The sequence below is a fragment of the Cupressus sempervirens genome, chromosome 11 (assembly GCF_028749045.1).
Source record: "Cupressus sempervirens isolate cs-2001-9-10 chromosome 11, ASM2874904v1, whole genome shotgun sequence".
Classification (NCBI taxonomy): Eukaryota; Viridiplantae; Streptophyta; class Pinopsida; order Cupressales; family Cupressaceae; genus Cupressus; species Cupressus sempervirens.
In genome coordinates this window covers 541,631,302-541,657,524 of record NC_143128.1, presented here as the reverse complement: position 1 = coordinate 541,657,524, position 26,223 = coordinate 541,631,302, and the positions used below count along the sequence as shown (strand labels likewise).

General features: G+C 37.8%; 1 protein-coding gene across 2 annotated transcripts in view; it reads left to right on the top strand.

Moving 5' to 3' along the window:
- LOC149530773 (DNA mismatch repair protein MutS, type 2) overlaps positions 1–26,223 on the top strand; it is a 411,738-nt gene that overhangs the window by 129,194 nt on the left and 256,321 nt on the right. For both annotated transcript variants that reach the window (XM_089808454.1, XM_089808455.1), the window contains exons 5-7: positions 15,999–16,049; positions 17,405–17,461; positions 17,551–17,633. In XM_089808454.1, coding sequence (XP_089664580.1) covers positions 15,999–16,049; positions 17,405–17,461; positions 17,551–17,633 — 191 coding nt within the window. The remainder of the gene's footprint in view (positions 1–15,998; positions 16,050–17,404; positions 17,462–17,550; positions 17,634–26,223) is intronic.

Genomic DNA, 26,223 nt, shown 5'->3' with positions numbered 1-26,223 from the left:
TTTAAAATCAATTAGGACAAGTTGACTTGGGAGGGTCAAGGTTGACTTGAGGAAGGTCCACATTGACATGGTCAACCTAGACCGGACCTAGACTATGGAACAAAGCAAGAAAAAGCTCCTAGAGGTCTCAAATACTGTAGTGGTGAAAGCGGAAGATATAGTGCACAATAGGAGAAAAGGATCATCGAGTAGAGATCCATCCATGGTCTTGGAAGTAACCAAGGGAAAAGTGTTAAAAGGTCTTAAAAGGCAAGTGTGTCCATTTTAAGACGGTACACGTACCACTTGACTCTTATGAGAATTTATTGTTATAGATTTATTTTGTTCTTGAAAGGCATAATTTTTATTTCAATCCTTAGGAAGTAGGTACTCATGTTTATTCTCTCCTCGAGAATCAAGCAAGAATGAACTTTGATCAGACATTGTCATGTTTGTGCATATTTGTGATTGGATATAAATTGGAATTTTAAGATTGGGTTTTTCTTTATGCAAATTCTTATGCTTTATTTTTCTCTTTTCTGAAAATAACATAATATTAAGCTCAATTATATATGAAGAACAACTTCTAAGCTTTGAGAGCTAATGTATGAGATTTATGCTTGCATGGTTTGTTTCAAGGAAAATTGCTATATGTTTGGTTGCTCAGTAGTCAAACCTTTAATCAAATTCTGTGAAAGACAAATTCATTTCCCTTTCTTTGTGTTATCTATTGATTGATCATTGATAGAAATGTTTCCTTGCATGGTTTGGCATGATGCTCCTGGTGCACAACCTATTGTGATATACATGGTAGGGTTGAGGGGAGAGCCCTTGCTACCAACCTCAAGTGAAAGTTTTTGAAACTACGCATACCTTCATGATGCATGTCATTTTTTATAATTTAATTGCTTTGAATTGTACTCCAAAACTCCTCCAAACCCTTTACATAATATTTGATTCCATGCTTTTATGAAGTAATTTTAATTTTTAATCCCTTTTTTCCTCCAATTTTCATAAACATGCTCAAGCCTATCTGTTTGGACTTACTAGGTAAGTAAATCACAAGTCCTTGGGATTTTTGGCTCGATTTGGGATTCACATGCCTAAGTGAATGCCAAGAAGTCTTGTAACCATATACTTAATGCTCTTGAGAATTTATCATTAGATTTTTCTTTAGAAAAATGATTTTTTTGATTAGTAAATAAAAATAATTTTTAGCTTGGTTTTCTCCAATCCCCAGATATGAATGCGCTACTATCTGCACACACAGTTATGGTAACTCAGCAAGGGCACAAAGCCTGCAAGTATACCAACCCAACGTGGGTAAAGAGAACATGTATGAACTTTTGCTTAGTTGAACTCCAACATCATCAAAATTGCAACTATGTTGCATCTGTCAAGGCACAAGCCTCCTTTCATAATGGCCTAGCAGAGGTTTGAACCTTGGTGGGCACAAGAACAGGACCACTTAACGATCAACTATGAGATGAACCATCTTCTAAAACATGATTTTAATTTCCATTCTTGGGAATTAATTTTCTCATGTTTATTCTTTTGTTGTGAATCAAGGTAGTAGGAACTTTGATTGTACACTTCCCTCTTCTTGTTTATTTGTAATTGGGTATTAAATTGGAATTTAATGACAGGTTTACCTTTGTGTACTTTTATGTTGTATTTTTCTCCTATCTAAAACTCAAGGAATTCAAAGTTTATTTTATAATGTCCCATTTTTGCCAGCACCAAATTTTGCAGGATTAGCCTATCATTGTGACCCTCGTAGGCTAATTATTATGGATAGAGGGTCTTCTAAGGCAAAGACTTGGTTAATGGAGGTTCTTTTCTTCTCCAAAACTCAGTATGTTCCAATTTGATCTTCGTGTGGTCTTAGTTTCATATACTTACTATTTATAGTAAGTCATAGGTTGATTGAGGAGGACCCTTTTTATTTTTGGTAAGGCAGTAGGTTGGACAAAAAATAAAATTGTCAACTTCCTAGTGCAGACAGAATGAAGAAAAAATGATTATTCATGGAGTTATGCTTATATGAACATTATTAATAATTTTATTATGAGGTCATTTAATGTTATGTTATAAGTTATTATTATTTCATAAAGAAAGCATCATTTTCATCATTAAAGTAGTGGGAAAAATAATAAGTATTATATCTCAAATGTGCATCAAAAGAAAATATAATTTGAAATCATGTGAAGTGTGAGAAACTCCAAGTCGAATTGTAATAAGGAATTATAAATGCCTTCCATGAGAAATTTGAACCATCCATTTGAGCATTTGATTTTTGGTGAATTGGTGTTGAAGTTTGGAACTAAGGGTTTCAGCATTTTAATCTGAAGGTTTGTAAATTCTCTTAGGTTTCATTGCGATATTGTGCGATCAGATCAGCTTAATCCAGAGATCAACTTTGTGCTGATATTGTGAAGATTTGATCAAGGTTATTGACCATGGTTTATTGGGGAAGTAAATACCATAAGGGCAGAGTGGTTTATTGCTGGGTGTATTCTCCAATGCTTATTCTAGGGCTGATCGTATGGTCTTTTTGAGGCCTTCATTTCATCATATGAGGTGTCTAACATATTGAGGGCTATTGGTGAATTTACCTAGAGGAGAAATACCATACCTGTAGCAGTCCTCCCATTGAAGTGTTTAGTGTATTTTCTGACAGAAATTTCCAGAACTACATATTATTATTACCTCCCCTTCCCAAATATGCATTTGGTTGTGAAACTCTTTGATGAGCAAGTTAATCATGTTTATATCAGCATTATAATTGTTTTGGATATTAAGAAGAAGGTACAAGGTTGCAAGGCAAATGATTGTCCAAATGTCTATTAGCTGTAGGTGCCTTTTTTTGTACCTTCATATTGGATTGATCCATGCCAAGTGTTTGATAACTTGTTAGGTAGCTGTAATCAATACATTCAGCCAGTTATATGCTTGCAAAAGTCATAAATGAGTCAGCATATCATTTTAATGACATTGTTAGTCTATCTTGCACTGTTAGAAGCATTCAAAAACATCAATTTCAGCACACAAAACCTGAACTATACAAACTGAAACAAAGGATAACAGAAAGACTTTGCAGGACAATTGTTTGATGGAATGTCAAACATCTAGATTTGAGTTTCCAGGAGTTAGAACCAGCAGCGGTTCTTACAGTGTTATCAGAGCTTTCATGCAAAGTGTTTGACAAAATTCCAAACATCCATTATTGAAAACCCAAATCATATTTGAGACAATATCCTAATGTGGGATATTACAGTGGTAACAGAGAGGTTTCCTGCCATCCTGTTGGGGGTAAAAATCATTAAGCTAACAGGTTTGATTTGTAGTGGCCAAAACTCTTGTAGTTTTTTTAGTTATGGAAAAACCCAGGAAACCAATATAATGGGGAAACCAGTTGAATAGCATGATTATTTGCAGGAAGCAGTCAAATGCTATAATGTAAAACTTGGAGAAGATAAAGTAAAATAAAAAAAAGGATGGGTGAATTGCTTTCAAACTCGACAACCATAGACAATTTAGCATGGTATATGACATCCATTTTTAAGGGGTCTACATCACAAAACAAAAAGGAAGAGAAACAAGAGGTTTCTAAGGTGGGATATCTAGAAGTCTTTATAATGATCTAGAGGTCTTTACAATGAACTTTCAACAGCTAGTGACCAACATGCAGCTGATCCCATGGAGATTAAAAATCAGATTTACTTTAAAGGAGATTTTGGGCACAAACACTTTATGATTACTTCCAGATTGAGGAGGGGCTAGTGATGTTAGAAGATAAACTAGTTGCATTCAAACATCTACTTGAAGATAAGGTTTCTTGTGATGTTATTCATACTTATGAAACTCGAGGCCCAAGATCAAAGGGGGGATATGGAAGGATCCTTGTGATGTTATTCATACTTATGAAACTCGAGGCCCAAGATCAAAGGGGGGATATGGAAGTTGATCCTTTACATAGTGGAGCAATTGCTATGTTTTGTCTCTGCATGATCAAAGAAATTTTCTACAGTCATGTGGTCATTATCGATGTGTTTGAGGACAACCACATTAAGTCTCATCGTTCTCATGAGATAGGAGCTTGTGATCATGAGAAAGCTAATGACATGATATCCATTATTGATGGAAAGCCTACATCAATTGGTCGTCATGAAGATATTAATGATATACATACTGAATCTTAGGACAAAAATCTTTTCTTTGAGCTGAGTGATGATGATGTCAAAGTATGCACTATTCTCAGCTAGTTCTGATCAAATAGTAAGGATCTGGCTTGTAGGAGTTTCGTCAAACAAATGTTACAAACGTAAATGGCAGAATACTTGATTGAATTAATCAGAGATCAAACTGATCTATATATACAAAGAGGAGAGTCGAATAGAATAGAAACATTCTATTCTAGACTACACCTAAATATTAGAAACATTCTAATATTTACAGAGATATAATAAGATACAATAGTGAGCATTAAAAAGAAACATGAAGGTTATTTTAATACCCCCCTTAATGCTCAATCTATTTACTACACCAATAGATCCCCTGAATTTAACAAACTTGTAAGGACCAAGGGGTTTTGTGAAAATATCTGCTGATTGCTCTGAGGTAGGGACATAGCGTAACTGAATAGATCCATCTTCTGCTAATTGTCAGATGCAATGGAAATGAAGCTCTATGTGCTTGGTTCGTTCATGAAACATTGGGTTCTTGGCAAGTTTGAGTACGCCTTGATTGTCTGAAAACAAAGAAGTCGGACCTGCTTCAGGAATATGCATATTTGCAAGCATCTGCCAGAGCCAAACTGCTTCACAAGTTGCCTTGATAGCTCCTCTATATTCTGCTTCTGTAGAGGAGAGTGCATGTGCCTGTTGCTTCTTACTAGTCCAAGTAATTGTTGCAGATCCGATACTAAACACATAGCTAGAAGTAGAGTTCTTGTCATCAACTGAGCTGGCCCAATCAGAATCAGTGAATCCACTGAGCTGAGGAGTAGTACTCCTTGTGTAAAGAAGACCATAATCTGAAGTACCATGTACATAGCGTAACACACGTTTCGTTGCAATCCAATGATTAGTCTTGGGGTTTGTCATGAATCGTGAGATGTAGCTGACTGCAAAACTGAGATCAGGTCTAGTAGTAGTAAGGTAGATGAGACTACCTATTAGCTGTCTGAAGAGTGTTTCATTTATAGGAGGAGAAACAGATAGTGCGGATAATTTCAGACTAGTCTCCATAGGAGTGGAGGCAGATTTGCAATCCTGCATTGGAAACTTATCAAGCAAACTTCTGGCATACTTGGACTGAGACAAAAAAATACTGTTGTCAGTCTGCCAAACCTCAATACCTAAACAATAATGAAGCAATCCGAGATCCGTCATATCAAAAGTTCTGCATAGATTCTGTTTGATTTCTGAAATCAAATGTTCTGAATTTCCAGTAATGATCAAATCATCCACATAGACAACAAGAAAAATAATATCATTACCAGAGTGTTTAATATACATATTATTGTCTGACGGACTACGCTGAAATCCTTGAGTAACCAAGTAATGATCAATCTTTATGTACCAAGCCCTAGGGGCCTGTTTAAGACCATAGAGGGCCTTCTGGAGTCTACATACTTTGTGTTCTGAACCGACAACCTTAAAACCTGGGGGCTGCATCATGTAGACTTCTTCCTGTAATTCACCATTGAGAAAGGCACTCTTCACATCCATCTGATGAACTTTCCAACCATACTGAGCTACAATTGCAAGAGGAATGCGAATAGTGCTCATCTTGGCTGTCGGAGCAAATGTCTCCTCATAATCAATGCCTTCATGTTGGGTGAATCCTCGAGCAACAAGTTTGGCTTTGTATTTGTCCAAGGTACCATCTGCATGGTACTTGACCTTATAGACCCATTTATAGCTAATGGGTTTCTTCCTAGGAGGGAGATCTGAAAGAACCCAGGTGTGGTTCTTTTGAAGACTCTGAAGCTCAGCATCCATTGCTTGTTCCCATTCTGGAATTCCTTTGGCCTCTGCATATATCTGGGGCTCAGGGATACTGTGGATGTTGGCCATAAGAGCTATATTAACTGTGTTGTGCTGAATGCTCTTATTTTTGGAGGTTCTACCCTCAATGAGCTCATCAGGACGAAGATCACTAATCGTTTGAGCCTACCATTTTGGCCGAAGAGTCGAGGAGCCAATATCAAATGCTGTTGGAATAGCTGGATGAGAAGCAGGAGCAGGAGTTGTATTATCTGGAAGTGACTGAGGTGGTGTATCAGTAGCATCAGATGACTCATATAAAATAGAAGAACCCAAGTCAGAGATTGTTGAAGACTGAATCTCAGAATGTGGTGGGGAGTGAGAGAGCGGAAATGGTCCGAGTTCCTCATCAAACACATCACGATTGAAGATTAAATGATCAGTATTTACATCAATCAGTCTGTAGGCCTTATGTGTGTGACTGTATCTTGTAAACATAAGTTTTTGGCTTTTGGAATCCAACTTAGTGCGTTTGGCATCAGGAATCCATACATATGCGAGAGAGCCAAAAAATTTCAAATGGTTGATCCTAGGTTTGTGACCAGACCAGGCTTCCTCAGGAGTCTTATGATTAACTGCAAGGGTGGGTGACTGGTTAAGGAGGTAGACAGCTGTGGATACTGCTTCTGCCCAATATTTTCTGGGAACATTTCTATGTTCTAGCATAGACCTAGCCATTTCTGTGATGGTACGATTTCGACGCTCTACAACACCATTTTGCTAAGGGGTGTGAGGTGTGGTGAATTGACGTCTAATGCCATGAGTAGTACAGAAGGCAGAGAAAGCAAAAGAACATTATTCCCCACCATTATCGGTCCTAAGAGTACAGATGGAGGAACTAGACTGTTTTTCTACTAGAGCTTTAAACTGTTGAAATACAAGAAAGTCATCTGATTTTTGCTTAAGAAAATATACCCACATTTTGCGATTGAAATCATCCACAAAAAGTAAAAAATACCTGTTTGTAGTAATAGGAGTATTCATAGGACCACATACATCAGCATGGACCAGCTGGAGTACTCTGGATGCCCGCCATGATTCACCAATCTTAAATGGTGTCCTATGTTGCTTCCCTGCTTGACAAGCTCCCCAAACGCGATGGTTCTAGGTCTGAATATTAGGTAGGCCATGGACTAAATTATCCCGAGCAAGTTGTGCTAGATATTGAATGTTCAGATGACCGTATCGCTGATGCTAGAGACTGCTGAGAGTGGATGATTCGGCGATGAAGGCATGCTCAAAGGAATCGCCTGAATCTACAAGCCTATAAATACCATGATCCTCAAGACCGAAAGCAAGGGTAGTGCGAGAAGCACGATCAATAATTGAACACTTATTTCCACTGAAAACGATATCTGACTAAGGAGAGTGCTTCATAATCTGACTAACAGACAGAAGATTATGTTTCATGCCAGGAACATAACATATATTGAGAAACACGAGTTTTCTTCCTCCAGACCAAATCTGAACATTACCCTTGCCGACAATATTGTATTCTTCGCCGCCTCCAAAGATTACTGAGTCAGAATAGGGAGTGAATTCAACAAACCAATCATGCCTATGAGTGAAATGTCAAAGAGGCACCAGAATCGATGTACCAGGCAGAAGATTTCACATGATTTGTAGGTATGCTAGCCATAAAGGCATGGTAGATAGATTCTTTCTGCTCTGAGTGTTGGGCAGCATTGGCTTGCTGTTTAATTGAGTTTGACTTCTGATGTTGCTGATACAGATGCTTATAATATGTGAATATTTCAAATGGCACAAACTTCGAGGTGAGAAAATGAAAGACCTAGAAAAATTGGAGTACCTAGAAAAGAGCTCGAAAAACCCAAAAATAAAATGTTGTTGAAATTCGGATCCGCTGGCTCGAAAATCGAGGCACAAAAAATGAGGCACCCACAAAAATTTGATGAAGACCCATTTGAGATCTCAGAAAACCCACCAAAAATATGTGATCAGAATTTTTTTTCGAGGTAAAAAAACTAGGGTTTCGAGCAAAACCCTAGTTGGCGGCTTTGAAGGTCGGATTTGCAAAAAGAATGGTGGATTGCTGATAAAGAACACCCGAAAATAGAAGATTATGGAAGATTTTCTGTCGTGAATGCTGGAGTCAACCAAAAATGGCACTACAATACGCGTTTTCTGCAAACATTCACGTTGAAAAACTCGGCTCAAATTCGCGTTTGATATGCAGTCGAGACGGCTATCAAAATCTAGCGTGAGCAGAGAAATCGCTTAGCAATGATGAATTTGATGTGAGCAGAGAAAGAATGGACGCGATTTTGAGGTTATACAGTAACAAAACACGAGTTTTCTCCAAAAAACGTAGTTACAAATTGAGCCGCAAAAACGTCCAAACTGAGATGCAAAAATTGCGATTTTTAGAGAAAAAAATTTGCAATTTCACAAAGGGGTCAAACCCTAGCTCGAATTTTAGTTGAACTCGAATTTCTCCAAGCAAAAAAACCCTAGGTGGGTTTTTGAGAAATTGACAGAAATAATTTCGAAAAAATTTAAACAAATAATTTCCAAAAGAAATTATAATTTAAGTACTGGCTTTGATACCATGTTACAAATGTAAATGGCAGAATACTTGATTGAATTAATCAGAGATCAAACTGATCTATATATACAAAGAGGAGAGTCGAATAGAATAGAAACATTCTATTCTAGACTACACCTAAATATTAGAAACATTCTAATAATATTTACAGAGATATAATAAGATACAATAGTGAGCATTAAAAAGAAACATGAAGGTTATTTTAATGACAAATGCCACTCTAGCTATACTTTTAAGAGTTAATACTATTCAATCTATTAAACGGCTTCTACATAGATCATATTAGAAATTTGATTTAACATTCCATGTTTTCAGGATTGAATGGGCCTGATAATCAGAAGTTTGATATCATAAATGGTACATGTCATTACAACTTCCTATACTGGCAATAGTGATTCATTACAACTTATCACATAAATGAAATGTAGAGGTTTAGAAATAACAGACCCGTGCACAATGAGAAGTCCAACTAGTATTGAAGGAACCCAGGGAATACTACTCCGATTTCCACCTTGACTCACCACCGACTGCTGTTGACAATAATACCTATTTGCCCCTAAAACTCGTCCTCGACTGCACCTCTTATTTCCTGCCGATAATGCTTACACTGTTGGGTGCATGACGTTTTATATGCTAGACTAGTATTCTACCCATGTGACCACAGAGGATGGTCGTTTTGAAATTCGACCACAGTCCACGTTCGAACTGAGATAATGTGCTTCACTAATCCTCCCCATCTGCCGTAACTCCCTGCTTATGATGTGTTAATTCCGCCTTAGCCCCCCAACAAAAACAGTTACGTCCTTCAATTCACTGTTACCCTTTAATGTTTATGCCAAGGATCACTGCTAATCTGACATGTTTATACTGGTACTGTTTTGGCCCGAAAAATCTTATTGTGATGGTATAACAAATGCGTAGCAGTCTCAGATATGTTAAGATTTGATAGTGCACTTCCCTAATGAAACTCCAAGCTTCCATGGGTTATTTCATCAAGACCACGGCACAGATACAATCACCTCACACAAACTGTACTTCACCCTGGAAGTTCAAATGCTCGGAATACAAAATACTAAATGGTAACTAGCTTAGTTTGCCCTTACCTCCAACATCTCGGTTTCTTTTGCAATCCTACTACTTGCCAATTTCTGCCCTACTTGTAGATTACTGATTAGAAGGAAGATTGGGGTGACATCCAACTTCCTTAATTCATTTCAAACTGGAGGGTTTTTGTCCTCTCAGTTCTCAGACTAGTCACATCAAAGCAACCAGAACTCAGAATATTTTAGTTCATAAATTCTCTTGTGTGTTGTTAATCCCAATGTAAGCTCTACTTTATAGCCTCGAAGTGAGGGAAAACACAAGGAGCAAGGAATGTGGGATTAAAACTTCATTTTCATCCTGTAGTCACTTAAAGTCATTTTATAAAGTAAATAACTTTATAACATTAAAATGACTTAATTCCACTCACTCAATAAAGTTCTGAAGTAAATTAAATTAAACTCTTGTTGTGACTGGTAGGCATCCTGCTAAATAATATTATTAATCTATCTAGATGTGGAGATAGATTAAATTGGTGCCCAACTATCTAGTGCTGAGAAGGGGACATGACAGAGCAAGTGTAGAGGATGCTAATGGTATCACTTTTAGTCTTGACACACGATGGGAGTATCAATAATGAGGATTGCATGGAAAATACAAGCTCTAATAATCCCGATTATTATAATTGAGATGAGTGGTGTATGCATCAACATAAGATAGTAGAGAGTTTACAAGTGGATGCCATTGGTGCTTGTGTTTTGGGTACTATAGATTTTATTTATGAGGAAGGTTTATTTTGAAGTGAGATTGATTCTTTATGTTAGACCTTAGTAAATGACTTAGAGAGCTCATTGGTTGGTGATAGGTCCCGAGATTGCGGCTTACAGGGACTTGCAAATACATGTGAGGTGGGAGTGTGTGAAGATCTTGTTGTAGCTACAACTTCCACTTTATTAGATGAGCCATTTGTTGAAGTGCCTAGCAACTGTACTTCAATTGTAAATGTGTGTGGAGATGATAGCTTACATGATGCTATTTGTCATGAGGTGAGTGATGTTGATATAGCTTCATATGATAGTGTCATTTGTGGGACTAAGAGTTTGAATGGGAGTTATGACTCTAGAGATAGTAGTTGGCTGGACAATTGAAGGTGAGTGACAATCAGATTGCCACAACTATTGAGCATTATGACGCTGTCTGGTATGTGTTAGCCATATGTGATTGGGGTACTCATATAATGGATGAGCATGATGATAGTGACCTTTCCCTTGCAAAGATCCATTCACTATGAGAAACTGTCAAGATAATGAAACATAATTAGTTGTGGTTATTAGCTAACACGGGCTGCCTTTTTGAGTGGGGTTGTACTTGCTACGATGTGTTGATGTGAAAGAGCTCATTCACAAACCGGAGGCAACTACAAAGATATTGGAGAGCACCCAGATGATTCTTCAGAAGTCATAGTTATAGTTAGATGAGGTTAATGTGGAGTTCATCCGAGTATAGTCTTCACCAACTACATATATAGTTCAACTTCCTACAATGGCAGTTGGTGATTAGTTGATATCCACAGGTGGTAGTGAGGGTCTAGCCACATCCCTCATAGATTTTAGGTGTAGTAGACTCAGTTGGAATGAGTACTTTGGTTCATGGTTGTAGAGAACCTCGTGTTGTATTATGTTCTCCCACAGTCAATGCATTGCTAGATAGTGAAGGTTAGGTTATTGAGAGCCCTTGTATAGAAGTAGTGGATTCTCCAGAGAGTTGTGTGCTGCTGGAAAACTCTACATTTGCACAAGGGATTGGTTCAACGTCATCAAGTTGGAAGTATGACTTTCATGTTGATTTGTTTCCCTCTCTTGAAAGAAAAAAGTTACTTCATTTCATGCAACTGCTGTGATAAACAACTTCTTGTATCATAGGGTTCGAGTATTCAGTTGTAGGCTTTAGAGGATAGGGTTGATTCTGCATAAGATCATTTCTACGGCATAGATGCATATGTGAAGTACTTTCTTGAGGGCCTGAAGTTGTAAGAGGGACTATTTGGAGTCACTAAGGGTACTCTCATCTAAGGTTCTCGTGGGATTCGAGAACCGGTTAGAACGATTGTAGATACATTGACTACAATGCTTCCTCATAGAGATTTGGCAGTTAGGTTTGTTAGTGTAAATAATTATTATTTACACTTTACTTAAGTTTACTTAGGATAAATGCATTATTTTATTATTTATTAGGTTAGACACCTAGGAGTTTACATACTTATGAGTTTTCATGTTGACAACACAACTCTAATTTAGCACATGGTGTCTACAACACAGGAGTTTGCATAATTAATTGAGTTGTCATGTAGAAAACACAGTTGTTCGTACTCTTAATTAAGTACATGGTGTCTACAACATAATTTTACGTGACACACCTTTATAGGCTTATCCTCTCATCATCGCACTAACTCTTGTGCTTAATGGAGGATAATCCACTCTTGGTGGACATGTGCTTAGTTGTGAGGCTTATCTTTTTGTAACTCCTAGTCATTCTAGAGGCCTTTATATATAGGCACTTCTAGTGTACTTGTACATCGATTAAATTTCATATTGTTATTCTGATCATACTCTATTGGTCTATTTTGTGCTAGTTGTTGGGCTTCTTGGTCTTGGGTGATTTTGTCCTAAGGCAAACTCTTACATGGTATCAGAGCTATACCAAATTCTTACATGGTATCAGAGCTATACCAAATTCTTACAAGGTTTACAAAGGGGGTTACTAAAGACCATGCCCAATTTGTTGTTTAGGGTTAGATGTTGGAGCCATTTCTTGATGCTTGAGCTATTAGTGATGATCCCTTGCTCTAGATCAGAGCATTTTACCAAAACTATATTGTGAGGAGTGCTCATCATTTTTCGTTTGGTTCGCATGTAGAAGATATGGTTATGTGTTGATGTGGATTGGCTCCAAAATTACACCATCCTCTATGGGATGGGTATGTACCATCTTCAGTAGATGGATTCAATAGTTACAAGATGGTGGAGACTACTTGCCGAGTCAGTACATCCATGGCAGCTTAGCTGAGGATGGATCTTGTTGTTTTGACACAAATGCCCTTGGGAATTCTTATCTTGGTGCTACAATTGGATTTCACATCCTTGGGCAAATGGTAGAGTGTAGAGGGAGATTTAATGCTTGCAAATATCTTTACCTCTATATGATGGATGGATGTGAGTTTTGTTTACACAGGGATCTAGGTGGTGACAGGGTTAATATTGAAGGTTGGATCAATTCCATCGGATTTCTTCACTTGCTATAGTATGATGAGGTTGGGATCATTTTAGCATAATAAAAGTCTTTGGAAAATTCTTTTTGGCTGACATCGATTTAGAATTTGGGATCCTGGTGACTAGATACTCTTTAATATGCTATGGGGTCCTATGCATACATCGGGATTCCAATCTAGGTTTGCTGAGGAGTATTATAGTGTGTACATGGTGTGGGTTAGTGGGAGTTCACTTTTGATCATGTACACGATTTGTGTCAGATGCACAATTTGAGTGTGTAGAAAATGGATAGATGGATTGTTGTTCATTTTTGTGCAATTGCGGTAATACTTGTGTTTTAGTGAGAGGACAGTGCTTAGTCTAAATTTGGTCTTCCAGTGCAGTGGAGTTTCTTTGTAGTTGCAATTGCCTGGGGATAAACAATTTTAGGGAGGGTAGACTATAATGTCCCCATTTTTGCTAGCATTAGAGTTTGAGGGATTAGCCTATTATTGTGACTCTTGTAGGCTAATTATTATGGATAGAGGGTCTTCTAAGGCAGAGACTTGCTTAATGGAGGTTTGTGTCTTCACCAAAATTCAATATGTTCTAATTTGTTCTTCGTTTGGTTCAAATTGGACTTTGTTTGGGCTTAGTTCATATACTTATAGTAGGCCAAATGTTGATTGAGAACGATCCTTTCTAATTATGGTAAGACAGTGGGTTGGACAAATAATAAAATGGTTAACTTTTTGGTGCAAACAGAATGAGGAAAAATGATTATTAATAAAGTGCTATCTTTATTAATAATTTTTAGTATGAGGCCATTTAATGTTATAAGTTATTATTATTTCATAAAGAAAGGGTCATTTTCATCATTAAAGTGGAGAGAAAAATAGTATGCTATTATATTTCAAATGTGCATAAGAAGCAAATATAATTTGAAATCGTGTAAGTATGAAGGAGAAGCTCCAGGTCGAATTGTAATAAGGAATTATAAATGCCTTCCATGAGAATTTGAACCATCCATTTGAGCATTTGATTTTTGGTGAATCGGTGTTGAAGTTTGGAACCAAGGGTAGAAGCATTTTAATCTGAAGAATTGTGAATTCTATCAGGTTTCTTTACGCTTTGAATCTGTGAAACCCCAGGTGATGTTGTGCAATCAGATTGGCTTCATCCCGAGGTCAACTTTGTGCTTATATTGTGAAGATTTATTGAGCAGGGTCTACTGAGGAAGTAAATACCATAAGGGCTGCATGGTTTATTGCTGGGCATATTTTCCAAGGCTTCTTCTAGGGCTGATCGTAGTCTTTTTTGAGGTCCTGATTTCATCACAAGGTGTTTAACATATTGAGGGCTATTGGTGAGTTTACCTTGAGGAGAAATATCATACTTGCAGCAGTCCTTCCATTAAAGGGTTTAGTGTATTTGCTGACAGAAATTTCTAGAGTTACATAATTATTTATCTTCCATGTCCAGTTATGCATCTGGTTGTGAGACTCTTTGATTAATTAGCCAATTATGTTTATATCAGCATTATACTTGTTTTGCATCTCTAGAAGAAGATACAAGGTTTGTTGCCGAATGGTTGTCTAAATGTCTATGCTGCAAGTGTTTTTTGTTGTACCTTCATATTGGATTGATGCATGCCAAAGGTTTGATAGTTTTTACGTAGCTGTAGTCAATACACTCAGCCAGTTATATGCATGTAAAAGTCATAAATCAGTCAGCATATCATTTCTATGACATTGTTAGTCAATCTTGCATTGTTAGATTTATTCAAAAACATAAATTGCAGCATACAAGATTTGAACTATACAAACTGAAACAAAAAATTGCAGGTAAAGACTTTTCAGGACAACTGTTTGATGAAATGTCAAATATTCAGATTTAAGTTTCCAAGAGTTAGAACAAGCAGGGGTTCTTAGAATGGCATCTTTAATCAGATATTGTGCAAGGCAATTCATTTGTCTTTTTCATGTCTTCATATCTATTTATTGTTCACTGGTAGAAATCTATTGCCTTGTTCTAAAGTCCTTCCGTTTCTTACCAGGGAGTTCTTTGCTGAACATCCTTTGGAGAGAACTAATTCAAGCAAAGAGGGGGAAAGATAATTGAAATGCTATTCTTCCGTCATTCTGTATATTTCTATCAAAGCATATTTAGCACCTTAGCCATGTTCTTGACAGAGTGGATGTGATTTATTTTGGCATCGATTGCCTTCCCCATCTCTGTATCCCAGATCAAGGACAGGTGCACACTACCAATTTTTTATTTCATTTACCAGCTCTAGATGTTCCGAGAGTTATCAGGGGGAGACCTTGGCTTTTTCCAAGGACCATACAAATTAACCCACTCAGCCGTGGAAACTCCCCTATGAACATTCTCAGATCTTCCATTATCTCTTTCACATTACTGAAGGCTGCTCTGGGCTGACCCTTCCCATGAACATGTGAGTGGTGGTCTTCTTACGTGGTCTCTCACTTTCATTCTTATCAGCATTATGCTCTATTGAGAGATCCTTACATCACATAAGTTTTTACTATGTTTTGTGGTTCAAGGATTAACTGTCTTAGGTTTACCCCCTCTGATGCTTTAATTATCATGTTTCCATTCCTTTGTTTTTAGTTGATTCTCATTACCAAGGGTCCTTTTACCCTAGTTCTTCTCTACTTTTACTGAATGTATGTTCTGAGACCCATTGACGTATGTTGGTAAGTTTTTTTGACTATTAATAATTTTTCTCTTTCATACCATGGGTAGACCTAGAGTTTCGACTGTTTGATTTTTCCTAGTATTAAATATTAGGACAAATTAAGTTAAAAGATACATTATGGTGTGTGGTGCACATGATGTTTAAGTAGAAAGTCTGAGAGATCTTGATGAGAAGGCTTTGTGTTCAATTCTCTATGTGCAATGCCAGCTTCTGTTCATACTGGTTTCAGCAGTGGTCAACCATTAGTTGATAAATCCTAAAATTTCTCTTAATAATGATTTAATAAGTAATTACTTGATCATATGTTATAATCTATCAATAGAATGTGATATGTGTTATGTATATTCATGAAATTTCATTTCATTCATATGATTGGGTTGTGCTGTTTCATTCAGAGTTCAGACTTGAGGCGAGCTCGGAATCAAGTGCGGACACTGGAGCAGAGGGTATAAGTTGAATCCCTATTTACAAGTTTCACATTGAAATTAGCATCTGCTAATGTTTGTTTTAAAGGCATTGAATCTATATATTACTTCCTATTATAATTTTTGGGAAGTTGATGTTCATTGGGATAATGTGAAAATAAGTGAGGTCATTTCATTTCACATGAAGGGAAATATATCTAATCAGGACTTTAATGTGAATAGGCTGACTAATATGTGCCACTCACTGCTGTACAATATTTCATGTAGTGTCAGTTTAACTGAAATGAAGTAAATAATCATGAGCTATTCATTCATAGGTGAAACCTGTATAACCCTTTGCCTAGATTCTTTTTTGGCAGTTGCTTATACTTTGGAAAGTTGTGACATGTAGCTCTCATATTTCTTCACTGCTAAAATATTAGCTTTCATTTCAAGATGTTACGTGCTCACCATAATAATTTTTTGGTTAGAAGTGTGCTATAATTATGTCTAGAAGGATTTGGGAAAACCATTATTATGTGTTTGATGTTTAATTTCTGCCGGCAGGTTGGTTTTTCACTTGTAAGCATAATAGTATTACCTGCAACTGAGAGTGACTTGGCAAGCCATAAGTATGCATGCAATTTAAATACTCGGTTTAATTCGGAAAAACTTAAGAAAAATGGGGGAACTAAAATTATAAATATGCTGAATAGTCATAAAAGTATGAAGAAGAAACTTCAATTTTGTTATTTCATGCCAAATAAAGCGGAGAAGTGCTGATTTTCATTATGGTGCATTGCAAAACATTTTTCAAATTTTTCTTTTTAAAACTAGAGTGAGGGTATGGGGTTGTCTCGAAGACCAAACTAGTGAATACCTTCAAGGCTACACAGACTTTCATAGTGAGTGATTTTTCCTAATTTAATTTATTTTAGGAAAGCTCTAAATCCTTCAAAAAACATGGGATCAAGGCCATAGGAGTAGTAATTATAATTCAGCAATTGAGTTAAGCAGCTTCGAAAATATTGTGCCCAAAGTACAAGTTTGAATTTTTGCAATCCTCCCATGCTTGAGGGAATTCAAACATGTGTAAATATGAAGGAAATTTGACAAGGAATAGTTTTTATAGAAAAAAATGAAATGCTTAAGTTGCCGATTTATTTGACACAGGGAAATGTGCGCATGGACAGTAAAATAATGGGCAATCCAACTCGGATTGAATTACCATTGATTGTGTGTGGCAATCAATTGCATTTTGCAGCCTTCTGCTTCTATGGGTTTTAAGTGTGATTGGTTAAATTTCAGTTATTGTTCTTTTCTGGTACTCGTTGATATTGTTCAAATTTGTATTAAATGCCTTCTTAATACTAATTGCGCTGTCACCACGTGTTTAGTTGTATGGGCTGATGAATAGTGTGCTGTGGAATGATCATGATGAAAGCAGTTCTCAGGTACCTTTTTTCTAATTATTTATCTGATGTCATTTTTTCATTTAAAACCAGAGTAAACTACCAATATTGCTTATATTCTGTATTGATAGGATGTAAGCTATATTGATGGAAGATGGTGCATAAGATTGAGTGTGGATCATCCCACTAGTTTTCAAGGACTTTTGTTACGGAGGTAAAATCTAAAAGTTCCATTTCTTTAGTAACTCTATGTTTTATTTATGGTATTTAATGTTCCTCTCTCTACCTTTATAGCTTTTGAGTGAAGAAAATTTTATGAGCTGGTCTTAGCTAAATTCATATCTTTAGAAGTCACATATTTGAGAGGCTGAGTGAACATTTTTTCTGTACACATAAACCTCTTATCAATGTTTTAGGTTGTTTTACATGATTGAAATGTCTTTGACTTAGTGGATCACTTTTTTGTTTTATGTTGAATGTGTAATGTTTATATTACTGTTTACTCTGTAATTTCACATGCTTACTGTAGGGAGTAAACATTTTGATGCCATTGCCTAGTCGGACCTGGAGATCTAGAGGCTATTAGGCAAGATGGTGGAATAATGGCCGCATGTTTGAACAAGTGGTACTAACTAATAGTGACATGAAGCATAGTAGTGAAGAAACCCAAGAGGATCAATTGATAGAAGACTTGTTGGATGTGCGGTAAGTTTCAGTCAACCAATATGTGCAGAGGTAAGCTCATGGTAGAGGGATCCCTATAGGCATAGTGTGCGATGAACTCATAGTGTGACTAGTGGTCTGCGATCTCCTCGGAAGTATTCCAAGGTTGTGGGCTCACAATCTAATTGAAGTACAAGAACAATGAGAGGAAAAGAAAAGAGAGAAACATTGACAACAAATACTACAACCATACGAGAGGAACCAGAGTGAGGAGGAAGACCTTGACACAAATATATGCAGTACCTTCAACAATTCCACCAATTAGTTCCCCTTCTACTACACAAAGACAAGAGAAGACATACTTAGAGAGAGCAGAGAAAGAAGAAGCATCGGTGAGAAGATCCCTCTGAGTTAGGGAGGAGAGTGAAAGGTGATGACATTACAAAGAATTGTCAAGGAATCTCAAAACCCACCATGAAGCAAAATTCAAAGTGTTAGTTGAAGGCGAGGTAGAGAGGTGAGAGCCACTCGACAGGAAGGTGTAACACGTTTGTGGCCCGAATGGGAGGATATTGCTAGGAACTTACCATTCCCTAATGAGGTAGTAGAGGATCTTCCCCACTAGGCAAATAATTTGTTAGTACAATCAGTGATGAATGAGGACTCAGATTTTGACTCCACACAGAGTGACCTGTTAGTACACTCCGCACATGACAAAGACAATGAAGAAAGAAACCTCGAGCGCGAGGTAGCTGTAGTATTTGAGATTACTATTGGGCACCAAAAACTTATTCATATTATAGGAATCAAGGACAGGGGGAACCAAGGTGTGGATGATAGAGGTGGATGTGTAGAAGACTTGCACATGGCCAAGCTTGCGAGTAACAAAAACGTGATTGAGGAAGAGACTCCATTCTAGTCTGACACACATGGTGCCTATTGACCAAAAACCATGGTGAACAAGTTAGAGAAGCAAAAGCACCCCAAATTCATGGGAGATGGATAGTAGGACCTTGTATGCCATTGTAAGACTTGTGTGATAATATGGAAGACTAATGTTGAAGACAATCAAGATTATTGGTTGAAGGCATTTCTTGCTGCGTTGTGGAGAATTGTTGGGTGTATAACAACTTAGAACGACTTGAAGACGGTATGCGAGGAACAATTCAAACTGCAATAAGATGACAATGAAATAATGGAAAAAATCTTTAGCATGAAACATGAGATAAATGAGAATGCATCGTCTTACAATCATAGGCTCAGAAAGTTGCTTGGTAAGTTGGAGAACTAGTTAGTCAATGGGCTGGAAAAGGTTGTTTATTGAAGGGTTCATTCCTTCTCTATGGAAAATAATAAAGGTGTTACCCCCATTCTCATACGTAAATTCCTACAATTAGGCAATGGACATCGAGAGCGAGAACACACATCTTGAGGGAAAGAGAAGGCCAACAACAATAAAAGTATGGATAAGAGCACAAATGGAGAGTCTAAGACCACACTGTCCTTGAGAAGAGACATGATGCGAATGATGGAGCTCAAGGAAAAATTGAAGTAGGATAGTAAGGAGGTGTGATAAGAAGGCCACGTGAAGGTCAATTGCCCAAAGAAATACTTTTGCAACATTTGTCAAATATTAGAACATTCTAACTAAGGAATGTAGAATGCCATACAAATCTAAGACAATGAGCACACAAGTGCTTTTTCCCCAAGGGAAGGGTGCAACTCCATTGACTGCGTTGCCAAGACCACTCGCAAGCTGCAATGACTGTCTAGGTGGATATCACAACCACCAAGAGGGAACAACCAAAATAATACACCTAGAAGTAGAATCCAGTATGATGCAAAGGGTCCACCCACGAATCATGTAATGTCCCTGTTTTGGGCAAGTTTGTGCAATTGATGGAGTTAGCTCATCATAGCGACCCTCGTGAGCTGACAGGGTGTTTGAAGGTCCCAATTGTGGACTTACTATTTTTAAGTAAGTCTATTTTTTGCAGTTACTATTTTTGGTAGTGTAGTGGGTGGCTTTGGCAGTTGGTCGTCACTTGCAGTAAATAAGGTTAATAATTGCATGAGCTCTTATTTATTCATTAATTATTAAGTTGCATTACTATAATAATATTTATGTTATTATAATAACGACATTAAGAGATATTTCTGTAAAGTGTGTTGGTAAGTTTCTAGTGTTGAGTTCATTTGAGTTCTTTTGGGAAACTTTCATAATTTACGAAGTGGAGTTCTTTAGGAATCTTTGGCCAACACAGCATTATAAATAGGAGCTCATTTCATTGGAAAAAGCACGTTGAATATTTATTTGCTTGTGATGCCTTTGTGACCTTTTCTGAGTTTTGTGAATAATGTACCCTTGCTGAAGTATAAGGGTTTGGTTATGAGTTGTGCATTGATTCCACAACTGAGGTATTGTGGATCGAGTTCTAAGTACTTTACCGATTCTCCTTACTATGTTCACTATATATAAGGAGAGATTCATTCTGTGGTGTGATTTGAAGAAAGATTACTTGCTGGAGTTTGTATTAGAACTGCTGTGAGGAGTTTTGATTCCATTTGATAAATCTGAAGCTATAATCTGGTGGTATGATCTGTCACCATTGTGCTTGGCAAATGCCTTGAGAAGCCACGTTTGGCTCTTGAATCGTTTGCAATACTGATCTGGGCATATAGGCGGCAATTTAGAAGTTGGAGGGGTTAATATTGTGCAAAAGAATTGGTGGAATTAAATCCACAAGTCCCAATTTTGGTATGCAATCTGGAAAAATAATTGCTGCTATTCATCTAAGGCAGTGAAAGTCTTATTTAATCAATGGAAAAATGTCACTTGGTTGGACGACATATCTCCTAGGCTGGGAGATCTATTTGAGACCAACATGTGAGGTGGTAGACATGGTTGCAGGCCCATCGTATCAACAAATGCACTTGCGATTTGCTTGGCAGCTGACTTGGCGACTATCATTTGGGACCTGCGATTTGCAAAATGGGGAAGAGTTCATATGTTGCAGACTTGTGGGGGCTCCTTTAGGCCTGCATTGGAGGTATTTGAGGCAATGGATGCTCTGGGAGAAGGTTGTGTTTTGACTGGGCCTTGCATTAGATTGTTCTGGAGATGCACATTTCCATTTCGCACTCAAGGTTATACAAATAACAACCAGGTTCGTCATTGTAAATAAAATTTAGTTGTATGCAAAAATTGACAAATCTAGTTATTTTTCCATTAGTGAATAAAATTTTGGAAATTCAGAGAGTTGTAATATTAGATGAATTTCCATGTGGAGTGAGTTGCTTTTTATTTCAGAACTATATTTTCATCGCAAATCTCAAAGTTTGGATTCTTCTGAAATCTTAAAATTGACATAATTAATTGGGAAAAGTTCAATTATATCATGTTCTTTTCAAAGTTGTACTTTTGACATTGTATACAAGTTTTCTTGCCAAGTGTTTAACAAAATGCCAAACACTCAGGTAGTGTGAAGAATGGGTTTGATTTTGCCATAGCTAGGTGAGGGTTATTACAAATCAATGTTGAAGGTGCAATGAGTAGGACCACTTTGTGTGGGATCACCAAAGTGGGTAAAACAATGGAAGTTTGCTGTGCAAATGATGTGGTCAGAGGAACCATGAGGATGTTGATTGATTGAAATAAAAAGGAGTAAATAAACTAGACATAAAAAACCGCAAGGAGGTATGGCAATTTCCAGTCTTTAGACCAATAAAGTAGCATACCCTAACCCCTGTACGGAGAAGGAAAGACTTTGGAAGCCAGGGTTGATATTGAATGGGCAATGGAGAGGAAAGAAGAACCTTCATGACACTAATTATAGTTTTCTATGATCGAAGTTTATAACAGCTATCATGTGACAAAATTTGCAAGCTACCCATACAAACATCAAACCTTCTAGAGACTATGCTCCAATTAAAGATGGCCATTACCAATGTAGTTGGTTATAACTATAATGTTCTTGTATTACATTGCTACGATTTTTACCGTCAACGCAACAGGTGGTGGGTGGGCGGTTGCTTCAGATGCTGTACGGTGCAAAGGTGTGGATTCGTATGCTGCTCAAGATATTTGTATGGTACATGGGTGTGAAGGCGTATGGTTGGAAAGGGAAGGTCATATGGTATAAAGGGGAGGGTCGTACGGTTCGGGAAGATGGCCGTACAATGCAGTTGGAAGACTGTATAGTTGGGGAGGATGGTTGTATGGTGCAGGACGCAACCATATAGAGTGCAATCGGTGGGGATGTACGGTGGTGTATGGAGGAATCAAGAACGATGACCAAAGCATGTAGGAATGAAGGCAAAGATGTTAATAGCCTTTGGTCTGCCAAGTAAGATACACAATAAGATTGAATATGCACAAGACATCAATTTGGAACCAAGACTAAATTATAGTTGCAAATAATGACAGCGCTTCAATTTGCCAGATCCTAGCCAAATAGTACACAAACGGAATAGGGTGAGGTTTGAATCTCATTGAAACCGGAAAAGCCAAGTAGGGAAGATCTTTCACTTGCGAAATGGCGAACAATATTGAACTCCAATAGGAATTCGCAATAAAAAGAAATAATCCAAATCGCACACCAACTACTACCTACATGTCGTGCTTAAATACCTGTTGGAGAAACTTTCCAAGGGTTTACAAAGATAGTCGATGGTCACACCTACCTACAGGAACAATTAAATAAAAATGGGTCTGAGATATACTAAATCAATTGGCCCATTAACAAAGGTTTGATTAATTATTTATTTTATGATTGAAACATTACAATTGTCCCCTTTGAAACTTTGCTTGTCCTCAAGCAAATGCAATGCTGGATGTTGCAGAATGTGTTCAACTTCCCAAGTTGCGTCGTCCAACGGCAAGTGTTTCCAACATACCAAGTATTCCTTCAAAGTACAGTTTTGCAGGGTCTTCTCACGTATATCAATGATCTTGGCCAGTTCCAATATGAGCTTCCCTTCTTCATTGTGCGGCAAAAGTTTTGCACTTATCATGATGTTCTGTTGTATAGCTTTCTTCAGGAAGGAGACATGAAAAACGTTATGAATGCAGCTTCCTTTTGGAAGTTACAGCTCATAGGCAACTTCATTGATGCGGCGAGCTACATAATAGGGGCCATAAAATCGTGGCTTCAATTTTTCTTTCCCTTTGGCCTTAAGTGGGGACTGCTTGTATGGTTGGAGTCTGAGATAGACCAAGTCTGCCACTTTGAAACTTCTCTTGATCCAATGTTTGTTGTCATACATCTTTTGTTGATTTTGTGCGCTTTTAAGTTCTCTTTCAAGCATCTTAGGATGTCTTGCCCTTCCTAAAGCCAGTCTCTTGTTCTTGGTGCGTAGCTGTCACCCAAACCATGTCGATAAATGAAAGGGGTTCATATGTGTATACTGCTTTGAAGGGTGCTATCCCAATAGACATGCAATAAGTCGTATCGTAATAGTATTCCCCCAAATGCATTCATTTGATCCATGCCCGTTGTGCCGAAATGTAGTTCCAGAGGTAGCCTTCTAGCGACTTTTTCACAATCTTCGTCTGTCCATCTGTTTGAGGGTGGTAGCTCATACTTGGCAACAATTCTATTCCTGCCAACTGAAATAATTCTATCCAGAAAATACTGATAAACCGCCCATCTCTGTCACTGACAATGTTTTGGGGTAACCTGTGTAGATGAAAAACTTTGAAAAATAGGTTTGCTACCTGTACGGCTTGAAAGTGAGGGGATCGCAAAGAAGTGCACATACATCGTGAGCCTATCCACCACCACAAATATACAATCCTTCCTATTTACTTTAGGAAGTCTGGTGATGAAGTCCATAGAGATGCTTTCCCAGTTCTATTCTGGTATAGGCAAGGTCTGTAGTAACTCGATAGGTAAAGTGTGTTCGGATTTGTTTTGTTGGCAGCCTACACATTCCCTTGCATATTGCAATACATCTCCTTTAAGTCCCTTCTATGAAAACCTCTCGTTGAGCTATCTATAAAACCTTAGGTGCCTGGCCAAGGGTGAGTCATGTATTTCCTTCAGGATTTTCTACTTCAGCTTGGATTTAGGCACCAAATATATCCAATCCTTATAGTAAATGATGTCATCCACCACCTTGTATCGATCATCTTGGGTGTTGCCATCCATTAGCTTACATGCAAATGTGTTTTTGGAATATTCCACCAATAAGTGTGCTTTCCAGTTAGCCGAGATTTGAGATAGTAGAGAAATGGTGGGTTTTCTTGACAGGGCATCTGCAACCACATTGTTCTTCCCCTTCACATATTCAATGTCGAAATCAAAAGCCTGAATCAATCTTACCCATTTTTGTTGCCTTTCATTTAGATCCTTTTGCTCTAGAATATATCTTAGACTATTATGATTAGTACGAATGACAAACTTGGCGTCTACCAGATATTGCTAGAATTTGGTTAGTGCATGCACGATGGTCAACATTTCTTTGTCATCAATGGAATATAGATGCTCTGCTTTTGAAACTTTTTGACTCTCATAGGCTATAGCGTGTCTATCTTGCATTAATATTGCGCCAATTCCCTCTTTGGATGCATCACACTCTAGAATGAATGGTTGTGTGAAATAGGGTAAGGCGAGAACTGGACAAGTGCTCATTGCTTTTTTTAACTTATCAAAAATGCGTTGCACTCTTTCATTCCATTGGAAGGAGTCTTTCTTAGTTAGATCTGTTAATGGTGCGCTGAGCTGAGAGAAATCGTTTACAAACCTTTGGTAGTAGCTATACAGACCTAAGAATCCTCGCAACTCAAAAATGATTTAAGTGGGGGCCAATCTAGGATAGCTTGAATCTTCTCTTGGTGGACCTGCACTCCATATTTGCTAACAACATGCCCTAGGTATAATATTTCTGTCATTCCGAATTCACCCTTGGATTGTTCGACGAACAAGGACCGAGCCTTCATGATCCCTAGGACTTAATTTAAGTGTTTCAGGTGTTCTTCCCAAATTTTACTATAAATAAGGATATCATCAAAGAATACCAACAAGTACTCATGTAGTCGTTTGTTAAAGATGCGATTCATGCAAGACTGAAAAGTAGCTAGTGCATTCGTTAATTTGAATGACATGACCAGGAACTCATAATGCCGGTAGTGATAATGAAAAGCCATCTTCTCCACGTCTTCCCAAATGCGGATCTGATAGTATTTGGAACGAAGATCTATTTTAGAAAAATAAATCGCACCATGCAGCTCATCCAACAATTCATTGATCCTGGGAATAGGGTATCTATTTTTTATTGTCTTCTTATTCAGCGCACAGTAGTTTGTACACATGCGCATCGTCCCATCCTTCTTTTTTACTAAAACCACTGATGATGCAAAAGGGCTAGAGCTAGGACGAATCCATCCTTTCTCGAGTAGCTCCTGAATTGTCTTCTCGATCTCATCTTTGAATTTCTTGGGATGACAATAAGGCGTGGTGATAACTGGTTTGGCGCCTACTTCCAACTCAATGGTATGTTCAAACCTGCGATGGGGGGTTATGCCGGGAGGAAGGTCTATAAAAACTTTATCATAGGTACTCAAAAAATATTTTGAAGATCATGATCTCGGTGGGGTGTCTGTTGTCTTTTTATAGGTTTTGCTGAAATGACACAGTGTGTAGCCCATGCAATGTCATCATGCCGAAAAATTGCCTCCATCCGCTGTGCTGAAACTTCCTTTGGTCCTTCATTGGCCATTCCATGGAGAACAACCTTCTTCCCATCGACAACAAAAGTGAAGTCCATCCGTTTGAAGCTCTGAGTGTATTCATCAAATGTCTCCATCCATTGTATGCCCAGAATAACCTCCAAATCATCTAGTTCCATTATAAAGAAATCCTCCCTCACGGTGTGGTTAGCCATGGTGATACTCAGTTGGGGAATAGGGTGTGTATAGGGAAAAAGTGTCCTTTCGACGACCTTGACTTGGAATCCCGCGTGCGTCTCAATAGGTAGGCCTCTTCATTTCACCAAAGATGAGTTTATGAAGTTTAGAGTGGCTCCACTATCGAGCATCACCATGACCCTTTGTCCTTGAAGGGTTCCCTATACACAAAATATTGTACATCTCAGACTCCTAGGTAAGGTGATGGTTTCTCCACACCGTACTTGCAATTCTC